The following is a 17059-nucleotide window of genomic DNA, read 5'->3' as shown; positions in this document are numbered from 1 at the left end:
AATATTGTCATCTGTGTGTGTGTGTGTGTGTGTGTGTGTGTGTGTGTGTGTGTGTGTGTGTGTGTGTGCCACGATATTTTTAGCCACTCATCCATCAACAGTCACTTAAATTGTTCCCATATCTTGGCTATTGTGAATAATGCTGCAATGAACACAGGAGTGTAGATACCTCTTTGACACACTGACTTCATTTCCTTTAGGTACATACCCAGCAGAGGAATTGCTGGATCATATGGTAGTTCTACTTTTAATTTTTTGAGGAACTTCCATACCATTTTCCATAATGGCTGTACCAATCTACATTCCCACCAAAAGTATAAAAAGGTTCTCTTTTCTCCACACCCTAACGTTTGTTATCTGTTGTCTTTCTTATAGCCATTCTAAAAGGTGTGAGCTGATATCTCATAGTGGTTTTGATTTCCATTTCCCTTATGATTAGTGATACTGAGTACCTTTTCACAACCTGTTGGCCATCTGTATGGCTTCTTTGGGAAAATGAATAATCAAGTCCTTTGCCTATTTTTTAATCGGGTTATTCATTTTCTTACCATTGAGTTCTGGGAGTTCCTTATATATTTTTGATATTAACTCCTTATCATATATATGGGTTGCAAATATTTTCTCCCAATTCATAGGCTGCCCTTTTATTTGCGGATTATTCCCTTTGTCATGCAGAAGTTTTTTAGTTTGATATAGTACCAGTTGTTTCTTTTTGCTTTTGTTGCCTGTGCTTTTGGTGTGATGTCCAAAAAATCATTGCCAAGGCCAATATCAAGGAGCTTTTCCTATGTTTTCTTCTAGGAGTTCAATGGTTTGAGTTATTAACATTTAGGTCTTCTTTTCCATTTTGAGGTTTTGTTGTATATTTTAAAAACACATTTTGAGTTGATTTTTGTATATAAGCATCCAGCTTCATTCTTTTGCCTGTGAATATCCAGTTTTCCTGATATCATTTATTGAAGAGACTTCCTTTCCACACTGTGTCTCTTTGGTGGCCTTGTCAAAAATTTGTTGACTGTGTATACTTGGATTTCTGTATATATACTCTATATTTCTCGGATCTCTGTTCTATTCTATTGATCTATATGTCTGTTTTTATGCCAGGATACACTATCTTGATTTCTACTGCTTTATACTGTATTATACTGTTTCTCAAGATTGTTTTGGCTATTCTAGATCTTTTGTCATACCATATGAATTTTAGAATTGTTTTTTCTATTTCTGTGAAAAATGCCATTGGTATTTTGATAGGGATTGCATTGAACCTGTATATTGTTTTGGGTAGTGTGGACAATTTAACACTATTAATTTTTCCAATGCATAAACATGGGATATCTTTCCATTTATTTGTGTCTTCAATTTCTTTCATCAATATTTTATAATGTTGAATGTACAGATCTTTCACTTCCTTCATTAAATGTATTCCTAAATATTTTATTATTTTTATGCTATCATAAATGGGACAGTTTTCTTGATTTCTTTTTCAGATAGACTATTATTGGTGCAAAGAAATGCAACTGATTTTTGTATGCTGATTTTGTATCATGCAACTTTACTGAACTCATTTATTAGTTTTAAGAGGCCTTTTGTGGAGTCCAGGGTTTTCTACATATAGGATCATGACATTTACAAACAGGGATAATTTTACTTCTTCTTTTCCAATTTAGATGCCTTTTATCTCTTTTTATTGTCTGATAGCTCATGTTAGTACTTCCAGTGCTGTGTTGAATAAAAGTGGCAAGAGTGGGCATCCTTGCTTTGTACCAGATCTTAGAAAAAAAAGCTTTCTGTTTTCCCCCACTGATTATGATATTAGCTGTGGACTCTACATAAATGGTCTTTAATGTGTTGAGGAAATACCCTTTTAAACTTATTTTGTTGAAAATGTTTATCACGAAAGGCTGTTGAACTTTGTCAAATGCTATTTCTACATGTATTGAAACGATCATGGGTTTTTCTCTCTTTTTTTTTTTTCTTTAGAGACAGGGTCTCACTGTGCTGCCCAGACTGGAATGCAGTGGCACAATCAGTGCTCACTGCAGCCTCAAAATCCTCAGCTCCAGCGATTCTCCTGCCTCAGCCTCTCAAGTAGCAGGGACTACAGGTACATGCCACTATACCCAGCTCATTTTTTTCTTAAATTTTTTGTAGAAACAGTGTCTCATTATGTTGCCCAGGCTGGTCTTGAACTCCTGGCCTCAAGCAATCCTCCCACCTCAGCTGCCCAAAGTGTTGGGATTATAGGTGTGAGCCACCGCACCCAGCTTGTTTTTTATCTCTTATTTTGGTAATGTGGCATATTACAGTGATTGTTTTATATACGTTAAACCAATCTTGCATCTTAGGGATAAGTGCCACTTTGGTCATGGTGTGTAATCTTTTTGAGGTGTTGTTAAATTTGGTCTGCTAGTATTTTATTTAGCATTTTTACATGTATGTTCAACAGAGATACTAACCTGTGGTTTTCTCCTCTTATGGTATCTTGGTATCTTTTGTCTGGCTTTGAAATCAGGGTGATGCTGGCCTCAAAAAATGAGTTTGGAAGTACTCTCTCTACTTCTGCTTTTTGGAAGAGTTTAAGAAGGATTAGTATTAACTCTTCTTTGAATGTTTGGTAGAATTCAGCCATGAAGCCATCTGGTCCTGGGCTTTTTCTTTTCGGGAGCACATATAGCTATTTTTGGGTAAGCAAGAATTGCTACAGAAATCGTATCCTATTTGGAAGGAAAAAGCAAAACTAATGCTTGGCCATACCCCCAAACATTATAAAGCACTCTCTACTGCCTTGAATTTATCTCCATTCCCATAGCAACCTTTCCCACCATATGTAGCTACTCCTAGCAGAATGTGCAAGAGGGTCACTCCGTTGTTGTATGTTTCCCAGTGTCATGAATAAGGACGAACACTCCAACTCATGGAAAGCCTCATTCTGACCAAAAAGTATACAAACAGGCTGGGCGTAGTGGCTCACACCTGTATTCCTAGCACTTCTGGAGGCCAAAGTGGGAGGATCACTTGAGCCCCGGAGTGAGGCCAACCAGGGGAATATAGTGAGACCCTGTCTCTACAAAAAAATTAAAAATCAGCCGAGCATGGTGGTACATGCCTGTGGTCCCAGCTACCTGGGGGGGCCTGGGTGGGAAGACCACTTAAGCCCAGGAAGTAGAGGCTGCAGTGAGTTGTGATGGTGCCACTGTGCTCCAGCCTGGGTGACAGAACAAGACCCTGTCTCAAAATAAATAAAAGTATACACACACACATACTTCCATATCCAAATGCAAACAGACAACCCCACATTCCTCAAGGCTTCCTTGGAGAAATAGGAAGAACCTCAGATGAACCAGTCGCTCCTATCCAACCCTCTCTTCTCCTTCATGGAGGTCTGTATCCCCAAGCTCTTTTTGGCACAAAAAGACTTTCATTGCTCCTATCACTGGCCATGCCCCATCCTCCCTAGGGTCCAGGGTAGTGTTTCCCACTCCTGCTCGTAGCCTGTGCTGGCTGTTGCTCTATTTGCCCCCTTGAACCACTCTCAGCCCTTTTCATCCACTCAGCCCAAGAGGCTAACCTCGATAAGCTTCAACACCCAGGCTCTGTTGCCTGTGGCTTCTAGTTGGGTTAGGACAATGAAAGGCACTGCAGCAAATGAGAGGGCAGGAAATAGAAATTGGTTACTTCTCCCCCATCCCCTCATCCCGTTGGCCCCTCTCTGGCCATAGTTCTAGCAAAGACTGTATTCTTTCATGACTATTGTTCCTGTAGAGGGAGTACCTTTCACAGCTCCAGCAATGACATTCCCTCCCCTCCCTTTACCCCTCCAGGTCTAGGAATGGCAATAGCTTCCTGCTGCTAGTCCCTTCATGCCTCAACATTCCTGTTTTCACTAAAACCCTTTGAGCATGCCATTTCCTGTGGGACCTTGAGTGATACATAGCCTTACCCCAATTTCCTATGGCTTCCTTGGTTTCAAAGTTTGATCAGTTACCCTTGGCCCTGGACTGTCTTATGTTCCGCTTCACCATGCCACAGAAGCTTCTTAGAAATGATCCAAGTCCTTTACTTAGACACATGCCCATGGAATCACCCCATTTAAGCAAGAATTCCAGCATTTACACAGAATCACTATGAAAGCAATAGCCTCTCAATTGAGACATCATCAGGAAACTCCCCGTTTTTACATTCTTTTTTAGTCTGTCTCCTCAATTAAGACTGAGATTCAACTCATATATATTATGAAAAGTATTTTGAGAAGTCACTTTTATCTGTGTGACCTTGGGCAAGTAAGTGAACCTCAGTGCCTCCGTTTTTGCTTTCTTCAAAATGGGGATGATAGTGAACAAATGTTGGCTGCTACCATGGTTATCATCATATATGTAGAACTAAATTTTGCCCCGAGGAGACATCTGACAATGTCTGGAAACATTTTTTGTTGTCACAATCAGGAGAAGAATAGCTACTGGCATCTTGTGGGTAGAGACCAGGGATGTTACTTGACAACCTACAATGCACAGGACAGTCCACCACAACAAAGAATGATACAGCCCCAAAGTGTCAGTCATGCTGAGACTAAAAAATCTGGATCTCGAATAAAGAATAAAAGAGGCTAAAACATCTGCATGCTAAATTTTACATGCTTTACTCAGTATTGGGACTATAAGGGTACCAGAGAGTATGCAAAGGAGAGGAGTTAAAACATTTTAAAATAATTTTAAAGAAATCCAAAAAACAAAACTCAAAAAGCAGAGCACACCAAACACCTCCAAGGGCAAAAAACTGTTGGTATATCATCATCTATTTTTCACAAGGCTGACTCTGAAGTAAAGGAGAGACAAAGAGATTACTGTATTAAAAATGTTCTTTTGAAGGCATGGGGCAAGCACTACATATCTCAGAAGGTCTGTACTTAAGAAACAACCTTTTTTTTTTTTTGAGACAGAATCTCGCCTCTGTCACCTAGGCTGGAGTACAGTGGCACAATCTTGGCTCACTGCAACCTCCACCTCCCGGATTCAAGCAATTCTCCTGCCTCAGCCTACCAAGTAGCTGGGACTACAGGCACATTCCACCAAGCCCGGCTAATTTTTGTATTTTTTGTAGAGACAGGGTCTCCCTATTTTACCCAGGTTGGCCTCAAACTCATGGCCTCAAGTGATCCGCCCGCCTCAGCTTCCCAAAGTGCTGTAATTACAGGCATGAGCCACCACACTTGGCCAAAAACAACAATTCTTAATTGCTGGCATTTATGGGATTCACTTTAATTAGTTGGAAAATTAACACAGGTGAAACATTTAATTACCTACCTCCAGGAGACTGAACCAAAGTATTTTTCTTGTAAACCAGTGGCAAAGTGTTACAAATGAATTCAGTCAAAGTGAACATTTCCTACTAGCCTACTGTTAATAATGGCCTCTCCTGGTTCTGAATGGTATTATGAGGATGGCTGAGTTTCTCAAGTCTGTTAAAATCGCTTTTTTCTTCAAGTCTATGTTCTAGCCCAAGTCTCTGAAGTAGAGACAGCAGTAGTGAATAAAACAGGCCCCACAAGCAGCTGGCACTGGCTCCAGTGTGGCTTGTCCTTCCTCCTTTGCAGTGAAGCACAGCTGAGAGGGCCAGATAAAACGGTCAGGAGCAGAGCTCAGAGCCGGGACTGCAGGAACTGTCCCTGGTGAAGTCTCAGAGGAAACAGCTGAGCATCCATTCACTCTGAGCTTCCTGCAGGCCAGACTGGAGGAGGAGGGACCACAGCAGCCTGAGGGAATCCCACTCCTGACCATGGACTTGCCAGCAGCATTGCTGTCAATTGACCGGAAACAGTGAACCCTGTTGCCTAGGCAACATGGCAAAACCCCGTTTCTACAAAAAATACAAAAATTAGCTGGGTGCGGTGGCATGCACCTGTAGTCCCAGCTACTTGGGAGGCTGAGATGGAAGGATCATTTGGGCCCAGGAGGCAGAGGTTGCAGTGAACCAAAATTGTGACACTGCACTCCAGCCTGGGTGACAGAGCAAGACCCTGTCTCAAAAAAAAAAAAAAAAACTGCTGTGGTTTTTTGCTTACATGCATAATAGAAGGAAGTGCTCAATTTCAGTTGGGGGAAGGGCAGCTAGTTAAAAAAAAATAACAAAAAGATGTAGTTCTTTTCCACATCTAAATTCACAGACCCCTGAACTGACCCAGGCTGAGAAGGCCTGCTTTAGAGCACTGCGTGCAGGAGTAGCCAGGCAGGGCATTCGCATCTGCTTTTCCACTTTTTTTTCCTGCCTCCTAGTAGTTAAGAGGAAAAACAATTGCCTAAAGACTGAAATTGAAAATACCTAAGAAGTTACATATTTGCCAGTTCTACTTAGGATGAATTATGCATGAAAATGTTTCTTAAAAAGATAAAAGAATTCTAAATTAGTGGCTGAGCAAAACATATGTATATTCTGGCCGCAAAAAGGCTCAACAGAATAATTTTCTACTTCAGACAAATCCTGGAAAGCAAGTGTGGTGGAAAGATCCTAAGGTGTCCCCCGCAAAATTCTCACCTCCTGGTCTCTGTTCTTTTGTATAATCCCCTCCCCTTGAGAGCAGACAGAACCTGTGACTTGCTTCTAACTAATGGACTATGGCAAAGGTGATGGGATGCCACTTGTCTGAGCTAACTGGAGAGAGACACTCTCCTGCTGGCCTTGAAGAAGCCAACAGCCATGTTGTGAATTGCCTATGGAGAAGGCCATGTGGAGGGAACTGCAGGAGGCCTCGAAGTTGAGAGCCTCAGTTCTAAAATCACAAGGAACTGAATTCTGCAACCAAGTGTTGGACCTCCACAGAGGTCTCCAAGCTCCAGACACCTTGATTGTGGCTTTATGAAACTCTGAGCTGAGGACCCAGCTGAGCCATGTCCAGACTCCCAAACCCACAGAAATTGGGAGATAATAACTGTGTGCTGCTTTAAGCTGCTAAGTTTGTGGTAATTCATTATAGAGCAATAGATAACTAATGCAGCAACTAAGAGAGGGAGTGACCATCCCAGTTTGCCTAGGACTGTCTGACGACTGAAGTTCCATGCCCCCAGGAAACCCTTCAGTCCTGAGCAACCCAGGTTGATTAGTCGCCCACCAATAGATAAGTATGAATAATAGAATGCCATAAATACAAAACATGAGAAACTTGCCTATACAAAACAAATAGAAAGTTTGAAAAACCCTGGAAAGGAACCAAACCCTCTTTTTAAAGTTATAAATAGGCCAGGCGCGGTGGCTCACACCTGTAATCCCAGCACTTTGGGAGACCAGGGTGGGCAGATCACCTGAGGTCAGGAGTTCAAGACCAGCCTAGTCAACATGGCGAAACCCCGTCTCTACTAAAAAATATAAAAATTAGCCAGGCATGGTGGTGGGCGCCTGTAGTCCCAGCTACTCGGGAGGCTGAGGCAGGGAGAACTGCTTGAACCTGGGAGGCGGAGGTTGCAGTGAGCCGACCTTGCGCCACTGCACTCCAGCCTGGGCGACAGAGCAAGACTGTCTCAAAAAAAAAAAAAAAAATGTTATAAATAATTAGCAAAAACAACCCAAGATTTCCTCAAAAGCAATTGTCTACACCATTAAAATAGGACAGCCCCTACTTAGGAGTGTGAAACTAGAACAATGTTCAAATCCATCTTGTATTCCTGGTCTTCAGTTGGTTACTTTTTCAATCTCCCTACAGGTTTCCCAACTATTCTAAATCAGTTCTCAAGCACGTCTATCTCCATGACAGCCAAAGGCTTGACAGTATTGAACCATCATCAGTCTTGCCATTTGACCATAGGCCACAGGTACCTTTTCTGGCCACCCTAAACCCCTGCATGTTTCCATTTCCTTCTGCCCATCCTGGTTCCTTCCTTAAAGATAAGCCCTATGAACCATATGATGTTTGCAACTTGCTTCAGGATAACAAAGGGGAGAGGGAACAAAGATAGAAATGTAGATGGAATTGAATTAACCATGCTTTCTTTGACAGTTGTTGAGCCTGAGTGGCAAGTGCAGCAGGGTTTAATGCATTATTCTATCTGCTTGCTTATTTGAGATGTTCCATTTTTAAAAAGATGAAAAATGGCAGGGTGTGGTGTCTCACACCTGTAATCCCAACACTTTGGGAGGCTGAGGCGGGAGATCACTTGAGCCCAAGAGTTTGAGACCAGGCGGGGCAACATAATGAGACACCATCTCCACAACAAATTTTTAAAAAGAAAATTAGCCAGGCTTGGTGCTGCACACCTGTATTCCCAGCTACTCGGGAGCCTGAGGCAGGAAGACTGCTTGAGCCCAGGAGGTTGAGGCTACAGTGAGTCATGATCAGATTGCTGCATTCCAGTCTGGGTGACAGAGCAAGACTCTGTCTCAAAAAAATAAAAGATGAGAAAAAAAGAAAGCCCATGAAAGTCAATTAATTAGCTCAAACATCCCCTAGCACGCTCAAGAATATAAGTGTGCATTCTGCTATCTATGAAGGTGTTCTTAATTTTCATACACGTTTCGAACAGTCCTCCAGTCATGTGACATTCTATATAAATGAGGAAAAATGCCACCTACTTCCCTTTGGCATAAGGGTCTCTACTGCACTGTTAACAATGAGTCATTGTAAACGTAAGTAGTAAAGATTTTTTAAAAGGAAACATAAATGAACTGAAGTTACATGTGTCAACAAGATGAATTCCAAAAACATAACAATGAGAGGAAAAGCAAGCTGCAGAAGGTTACACAGAATACGATATTCCTTAAGTTGAAAAGACATCCAAAATAATATCTTTTTTAGTGATTTACATATACACAAATATATATATCCACATATACATACAATAAAAGTAGAAAGAAATCTTCAAATCGTGCACACCAAATTCAGGACTCTGGTAACCTCCAGGGTAGGGAGGGAGGGGAATGGGACCAAAGAAGGGGACATAAGAGGCTTTCACTCTAGCTGGGCTGTTTTACTTATACGGAGTGGTGGACACACAGTTATTTCTTGGGTAACTCTCTAGTTTTACATGCCTGAAATATTTTATTACAAAAGAGTCAACAAGTAACTATTATGCAGAGGTACTCCTTTTAACCAGGCAATGGTTTAGCTCTGGTACTTCCTACATCTGCTGGCATTCATTCAGTTTTAGAAAAAAAGAACACTGTCAATCTAAAACAGCATATAGTTAGTCCTAGTTACTGGTTTTGTGTGTGTGTGTGTGTGTTTGTTTTTTGGTTTGTTTGTTTGTTTTTGAGACGGAGTTTCACTCTTGTCTCCCAGGCTGGAGTGCAATGGCGTGATCTCAGCTCACTGCAACCTTCGCCTCTCCGGTTCAAGCAATTCTCCTGCTAATTTTTGTATTTGTAGTAGAGATGGGGTTTCGCTATTTTGGCCAGGCTGGTTTCAAATTCCTGACCTCAGTTGATCCGCCCGCCTCAGCCTCCCAAAGTGCTAGGATTACAGGTATGAGCCACCATGCCCAGCCCCTAGTTACTGTATTAATATGCTGGCCTCTATTTCCCTGAAGTATAGTTACAAAATGATACGATCTAAAGATGTAAAAATATAAAGTTGTTTCATTTAAATTTTTAAAAAATAGCTCTGGCTAATAATCTAGCAATGAGCGAAAGTTCACAAGAATTTGTCTTTTACCAATAATTTTCTTTAATGATTAAACAGTTGCTTCAAAAAATCAGAAGAGAGCCTTCAGAAAAGACTTCTCCCCAAAGGTGAGGGCATGCGCACAAATTGTTTAAATATTCCCTACTTCTCACAGCTTTGTTTTACTTATTTACCTCAATGAAAGCTGCTTAAACAATCAGACAACACTTATTGGGTTTTTTTTTTAATCATTCAGTGATTTCCCTTGATATGGAAGCAACAGTGTTTTATAATTATTCCCCTTAATGTCCAAGAATTAACTATCATAAAAATGAAAACCAACATGGATGAAGCTGGAAACCATCATTCTCAGCAAACTAACACAGAACAGAAAACCAAACACCGCATGTTCTCACTCATAAGTGGGAGTTGAACAATGAGAACACATGGACACAGGGAGGGGAACATCACACACCGGGGCCTATTCGGGGGTGCAGGGCTAGGGGAGAGATAGCATTAGGAGAAATACCTAATGTAGATGATGAGTTGATGGGTGCAGCAAACCACCATGGCACATATATACCTATGTAACAAAACTGCACGCTCTCCAAGTGTATCCCAGAACTAAAGTATAATTAATTAATACAGATGAGATCTGGAGCATATGTGTATAATTACGTAAGTCATGTATGTTTTACATGAGCATAGAAAATGTAAAAAGATATGCACAAAATTGACTTTTTTATATACTCTTCTGTTACTTGGCTTTGAAAAAATAATGTTCTCATTTTTGAATTTTAAAAGAGAACTCCAATAAGATGTGTATATGTTAAAAAAATTTTTTAATGAAAACCAATTTTAATGATGACTTGGAATATGCACAGCATTCCAAGAGACTGACACGATCCTAAAACACAGATATTATAAAGCGGTCTGTTAATTCATTACATCAAATACAAAACTTGCTGCTTTAAGGTAGATATTTTATTTACTTACTTATTTATTTTATGAGACAGGGTCTGACTCTTTCACCCAGGCTGGAGTGCAGTGGTGTCATAATGGCTCGTTGCAGCCTCAAACTCCTGGGCTCAGCCTCCAGAACAGCTGGGACTACAGGCATGCCCCAGAGAGAGGTAGGTAGCGGGTGTGTGTGTGTGTGTGTGTGTGTGTGTGTGTGTGGTGTGTGTGTGTGTGTGTGTGTGTGTGTGTGTGTGTGTGCGGGGTGTGTGTGTGCGTGCGGGGTGTGTGTGTGTGTGTGTGTGTGTGTGTGTGTGTGTGTGTGTGTGTGTGTGTGTGTGGTTTTGCCATCTTGCCCAGGCTAGTCTAGAACTCCTGGGCTCAAGCAATCCTCTGGCCTCAGACTCCCAAAGTGCTGGGATTTATAGGTGTGAGCCACTGGGCCTGGCCATAGCCTATTTTAAAAGGTCTTTTGGTCTCTTTATAGAGTATTTATTTCCCTGTGCTGACTTATTTTAAGAGCAGGATTCTAGCACTAGGCGGAAAATGGCAGAATGGAATACTTTTAAACTAGAAAAAGAAAATATGTCTACGAACAGGTAAATGGTTTTGTTTAGTATTTCAAGACAGAGCAACAAACGTTAGAGTAGTTGGTTTCCCAGGTTATGAAGTATTTTGTTGGTATTCAAAGGCCAGCATTTTACTAGAAGGCATAGTGTGTGGTGAGAATCAGGTCTGGGTTTGACATGTATTTGGGTTTGACAGGCTTATTTTACTTTATTTTGATATAGGGTTTTGCTCTGTTGCCTAGGCTGGAGAGCAATGCTGCGATCATAGTTCACTATAACCTTGAACTCCCGGGTTCAAGCAATTCTCCTGCCTCAGCCTCCAGAGTAGCTAGGACTACAAGCGCATGCCACCATGCCCGGCTATTTTATTTTGTGTAGAGACAGGGTCTCACTATGTTACCCAGGCTGATCTCAAAGTCCTGGCCTCAAGCAATCCTCCCATCCTTGGTCTCCCAAAGCACTGGGACTACAGGCGTGCGCCACAGCACCAGGCTGACATTTTATTTTTGGATGTTATATTTCAAGTCTTTTCTCAACCAAATAAAAACTCTGAAGTGTAAAAACATTCGCATGGGAACATAAGCTCCATGAAGACAGAGATTATGTTGGATTCACTATTATAACCTCAGCACCTAGGACGGTACCTGACACACATCAGAAACTCATATACGTTTTCCACCTAGTGCTAGAATCCTGCTGTTAAAATAAGTCAGCAAAGGAAAATAAATACTCTGTAAAGAAACCAGTTCATTGCTGATAGGAACGCAAAATGGTACAATCACTTTGGAAAGCAGTTTGGCAGTTTCTTATAAAACTAAATATACTCTTACCATACACTCTAGCAATCATGCCCCTTGCTATTTACCCAAATGAGTCAAAAGCTTATATCCTGCATGTAACAAAAAAGGCTGCATACAGATGTTTATAACAGCTTTATCCATAATTGCCCAAATGGAAGCAACCAAGATATCCTTCAGTAGGTGAATAAATAAATTGTTGTACATCCAGACAATGGAATATTATTCAGCACTGTAAAGAAATGAGCCACCAAACCATAAAAAGACATGAAGGAATCTTAAGTGCATATTACTACATGAAAGAAGCCAAAGTGAAAAGCCTATATACTGTATGACTCCAACTATATGACATTCTAAAAAAGGCAAAACTATGGGGACAGTAATAAAAAAAAAAAAATCAGTGATTGCCACATGTTAGTGGAGAGGGAGGGATGACTCAATAGAGCACAGATTTTTAGAGCAGTGAAACTATTCTGTATGATACTACAATGGTGGATCCATGTCATTATACATTTGTCCAAACCCACACAATGAACAACACCAAGAGTGAGCCCTAATATATAGACTTTGGGGAATAATGATGTGTCAATGTAGATTCATCAATTGTAAAAACTCTATTATTCTGATGTGGGATGTTGAGAGTAAGGAAAGCTACGGGTGTGTCGGGGCAGGGGATATATGGGTACTCTGCTAAATTTTGCTGTGAGCCTAAAACTGCTCTGAAAAAAAAATAGTCTATTAAAAAATATGTTAAGGCCGGGCATGGTGGCTCATGCCTGTAATCCCAGCACTTTGGGAGGCTGAGGCGGGTGGATCACCTGAAGTCAGGAGTTCGAGACCAGCCTGGCCAACATGGCAAAACACCGTCTCTACCAAAAATGCAAAAATTAGCCGGGCGTGGTGGCGTGCACCTGTAGTCCCAGCTACTCAGGAGGCTGAGGCAGAAGAATCGCTCGAACCCGGGAGGCAGAGGTTGCAGTGAGCCAAGATCATGCCACCACACTCCAGCCTGGGCAACAGAACGAGACTCCATCTCAAAAAATAAATAAATAAAAAATAAGTATTTTTATAGACCATTTACTTGTGGTAAGAATGCAAGATTCTCACTCCTCCTGGAACATTATTATGGTAATCTTAATTGTACGCTTATTAAGAGGAAAACCTGGTTGTTACCATAGAAAATATCAAGGCTGGTTAGTGCCTCCAAGATGTGAGCAGTTATACCTGTTGGGGCACTTAAATCTCAACTTACAGGTTCCTATTTAACAGAGAAAGGGTAAAAACATCTACGTTTGTTTTAAAGAATGGCTAATACACTGATGGGGTAATGCAAACTAAAGTGGATGGAGCATACACACACCACCACCACCACCAAAGTGATGGGTGAAAATTAGGTGTCTGCTGGTTGCTGACTTTGTTTGACTCTCTTAGGATTACACGTCCAGGATGCCTTCAATGTTCATTTTCACCTGTACCAAGAATATTGAGTTATAGTAATTTTGTTGGATTAAAGGGGGATGATGTGTTTTGCTTTGCTAGGCTGAATGAGGGAGCTTCAAGCTCTGAGAGATGTACTCCAAGCAATCTCGTAGGGATCTCCCCTTTTGCAGTCTTTTGCAAGCAGATTTCAACTGGACATCAAAAATATAATCTCATTCACGCACAGCCACTGTGCCTTGGGTCCTTTTAAAACTATATGTACCTCAAGAAAGCATGGGTTCTAACAGCAGGAAATCCTTCTTCCCAGTTCCTAAGGAGGCATCAACCAACATATTCAGATTTACTATGCCCACCTCCTCTTATCTGATGCATTACTGACAATAAAATAAGCCTTAATAGGTACCCCGCTGTCACTTACTTGCTGCATAGCCTCAGTCAATTATTCCTCTTTCCGCTGGGAAGCACCTACAGCACTGAATAAATGTATTATGCTCGGGAGTATTCTGAGGGCCTCATGTAATAGCCATGGTTTGTGTTTTAAGACACTGACTTTCTCTTTACCTGATCCAGCTCAACTACTCAACAGCAATGGCAGAACTGTCTACATATCAAGGACTTCTTTAGGGACAAACAGCCATGCTAAGTTCTGTGAATACTAGTTATAGTTTCAGAAATCCCAAATTCAAAAGGGTGAAAGATTACAAAGTGTGTAAAGTTATGCTCACAAACATATAGCAGTAAAAACACTCCAGCAGTATAAAATGCAGTCTTAAGTAATTTTTTTAAAAATACGTATGAACACAATGACATTGCAAGTGAACCATAAAACCCTCAGTTCTCCTTTGAAACTAGATTTTAAAATACCACTCGCCACTCTAAATATTCCATTGGTGTTAGTAACATTCATACTATTGCTTTTAGGAAAAGCTTCATTTCACCTTTTGAACCTGATATTAACAATCTTATCACCATGAAGTGCTGGTGACGTGAAATGACAGACAAACGCTTATCAAGTAGTCTTTCTCCAAGCTCCAAGGAAAGCACAAAACAAAAACAGCGTCTGGTATGTATCATCCCCTAGTCCTTTTCCAAGTATAGAACAGCCAAAAGGTGGTAGCTATGACATCCCTTACCTTTCAATTCTATTTCAAATCCAAGTAATGATAGATGGGAAACTACAGCTGTTTCCCATGGTGGACTTCTGAAGTTCACCTCTAACCTCAAATGGGAAATTTGGTTTTGACTTGACAAACGTCCTTTTGCAGTCCTGTGTCCCTGTTCTGCAACTTGTCATTAAGGTTTTCGATTTAATATTAACATTTAGAAATATGTTATGGGCAATTACATATAGTAGATACGTATATATCACAACTACATAGAGAGGACAACATTCAGCCCTGGGCCTCGAACCCTACAGACACACACACTCTTCAAGTTGAAATCCCAGCAAGGCACCCTGAAAACCCACTCAGGAGAGGGAGGGGCAGGAGCAGCGAGCAGAGGTTAAACCAGGCAGCAGCCAAAACAAACACCACTTCCAGAACAGGACAAACTTTGGGTCTGGGCGGCTGCAGAACCCCAGAAATGGCCGGGGGAGGGGAGGGAGTGTCAGACAGTCTCAGGGAAGGAAGATGGGGAGAGCGCACCCAGCACTGGGCGAGGAGCTGAGCTGCGGAGGAGGCTGGTGTCCCCCGGGGACAAGGGCGTCGCCGCCATCCCCGGCTGCAGAGTCCTCTCTCTGAGAACTGGCCGAGGCCTCCGGGTCCCTGGGGGCAGCCGTGTCGCCCCACTCGCAACCTCCGCCCCCGCACACACTGCCCCACAGACCCGCAGGGACAGAGGCGGAGGGACCCACCTGGTGCAGCGTCTCGGCGGGCAGCTGCGATGCCCGAAACAGATCAGCCACGGGGCCGGCGGCCGCAGTGGCCGTGCCGGGGGCGACTCTGGCGGCCTCGGGGGGCCCAGACCCGGGGCCCCCGCCCGCGGCGCCGGCACAGCGCGCGAAGAGCTCGGAGTAGCACTGCTGCTCGCCCTCGCTCAGCAGCAGCGGCGGCGGCCCGGAGCCACAGCCCCCGCCCGCCGCTGCCGCCGCCGCCGCCGCCGCCGCCTCCATGGGGCCAGCAAGGGGGCGCGGCGGAGCCCTGTCCTTAGCTGGGGTGCTGCTGCGTCCGCCACAGCCACCGCCTCCTCGGCCTCAGCTGCCGCCGCCGCTGCCGCCGCCGCCGCCGCCGCCGCCGCCACCGCCGCCACCCCCCACGCCCCGCAGCTGCCGCGCGGCCGCTTCCTCCCGGCGCGCGCCGGCCCCGCCCCCGGGCTTGAATGTTGTGCCTCAGCCGCGCGGCACATGGAGACAGGCGCGGCGCGGCCCAATCACAGCCTGAGATGTCACCCCGGCCCCGCCCCCGCCTCCCGCATGCCCCGCCCAGCGCCAGGTAACTAACCCAGCGCGCCGCCCGCCCTCCGCCCGTCACCGGCTCCACTGCCCACGAAGGCGGGCCCCGTGCCTTTCCAAGCCTACCCTGCAAGGGAGCGGAGTCTTTGGCCATCCGCCCTGATTGGGAAAGGGGCATCTAGACCCAACTGAAGAGAAGCTCTTTTCGGGGAGCGGGGAAGGTTGTGTTGTTTTCTGGCTAGAAGGCTGGGGCAGGTGTGGTGCCCACACCACGCCATGTCCTTTCCAGAAAGGGACGAGGCAAGGGAAATTAGGTTTCATTTCTTCCATAGTAGTACTGCTTATGTCCTAAAGAGCCGGAAGACACAGACGTCTGTACAAACAGGGTCCCACTGACCCCAGAGTGTTCAGGGTGGTATTGGAGTTAGGCCCCCTCGTCAGACATGGCTCAAACCAGGAGTTGAGACTTTATAAGGAATAACATCGGTTACTCGTAAATACTAGAGTAGTAAGAGTACAAAAAGACCCATTTTGCAGATCATTTCGTCCAAACCCTGCTTTTACAGATGAGGAAACTGCCATCTTCACCTTCATTCCTCCAAAACCAGTTGAATATCTCGTATGTAGCAGATTTATATGCTAGGGCCTGAAAATACAAACCTCAGTAACAGAGGATCCTCACTCTCCAAAGGAAGCACTTATTTTAGTATTAAAACAGGCATTTTTTTTAGTACAAAACTTGTTCAAGCTCACGCCAAAAATCAATGCGAAAACCCACATTTTTCTACCCCGGTCCATGTCCTCCTCTCTCCCTCCATTCCTCCCTATCCTAAAGCATACACACCATATTTTTCAAATGTGCTTGCTTCCCCCTGGCTAGTACTCTAACCACTTTTTTTTTTTTTTTTTTTTTTTTTTTTTGAGAAGGAGTTTCGCTTTTGTTGCCCAGGCTGTAGTTCAATGGCACAGTCTTGGCTCACTGCAACCTCCGCCTCCTGGGTTCAAGCGATTATCCTGCCTCAGCCTCCTGAGTAGCTGGAATTACAGGCGCCTGCCACCACTCCTGGCTAACTTTTTTATTTTTAGTAGAGACGAGGTTTCACCATGTTTGTCAGGCTGGTCTCGAACTCCTGACCTCAGGTGATCCACCATCCCCCCCCCCAACCTCGGCCTCCCAAAGTGCTGGGATTACAGGCTTGAGCCACCGTGCCTGGCCCTCTAGCTACTTTTAAAAGAAAGTCCAGGCCAGGCGCGGTGGCTTATGCCTGTAATCCCAGCACTTTGGGAGACCAAGGCAGGCAGATCACCTGAGTCCTGGAGT

At 43.5% G+C, this 17059-nt stretch overlaps 1 protein-coding gene across 5 annotated transcripts in view; it reads right to left on the bottom strand.

Annotated features, from left to right (window-relative positions):
• REPS2 (RALBP1 associated Eps domain containing 2) overlaps positions 1-15670 on the bottom strand; it is a 214503-nt gene extending 198833 nt beyond the window's left edge. For 3 of the 5 annotated variants that reach the window (XM_054471916.2, XM_054471915.2, XM_054471917.2), the window contains exon 1: positions 15202-15573. In XM_054471916.2, the coding sequence (XP_054327891.1) occupies positions 15202-15459 (258 nt within the window). In that variant the 5' untranslated portion in view covers positions 15460-15573. Of the gene's footprint in view, positions 1-15201 lie in introns of all 5 variants that reach the window. The other 2 variants (XM_054471913.1, XM_054471914.1) reach the window with 1 other exon arrangement.
• Between the last annotated feature and the right edge of the window lie 1389 nt (positions 15671-17059).

Source organism: Pongo pygmaeus, chromosome X (genome assembly GCF_028885625.2).
Source record: "Pongo pygmaeus isolate AG05252 chromosome X, NHGRI_mPonPyg2-v2.0_pri, whole genome shotgun sequence".
NCBI lineage: Eukaryota > Metazoa > Chordata > Mammalia > Primates > Hominidae > Pongo > Pongo pygmaeus.
The sequence above is the reverse complement of the archived record's forward strand: the minus strand, read 5'-3'. Positions and strand labels throughout refer to the sequence as shown.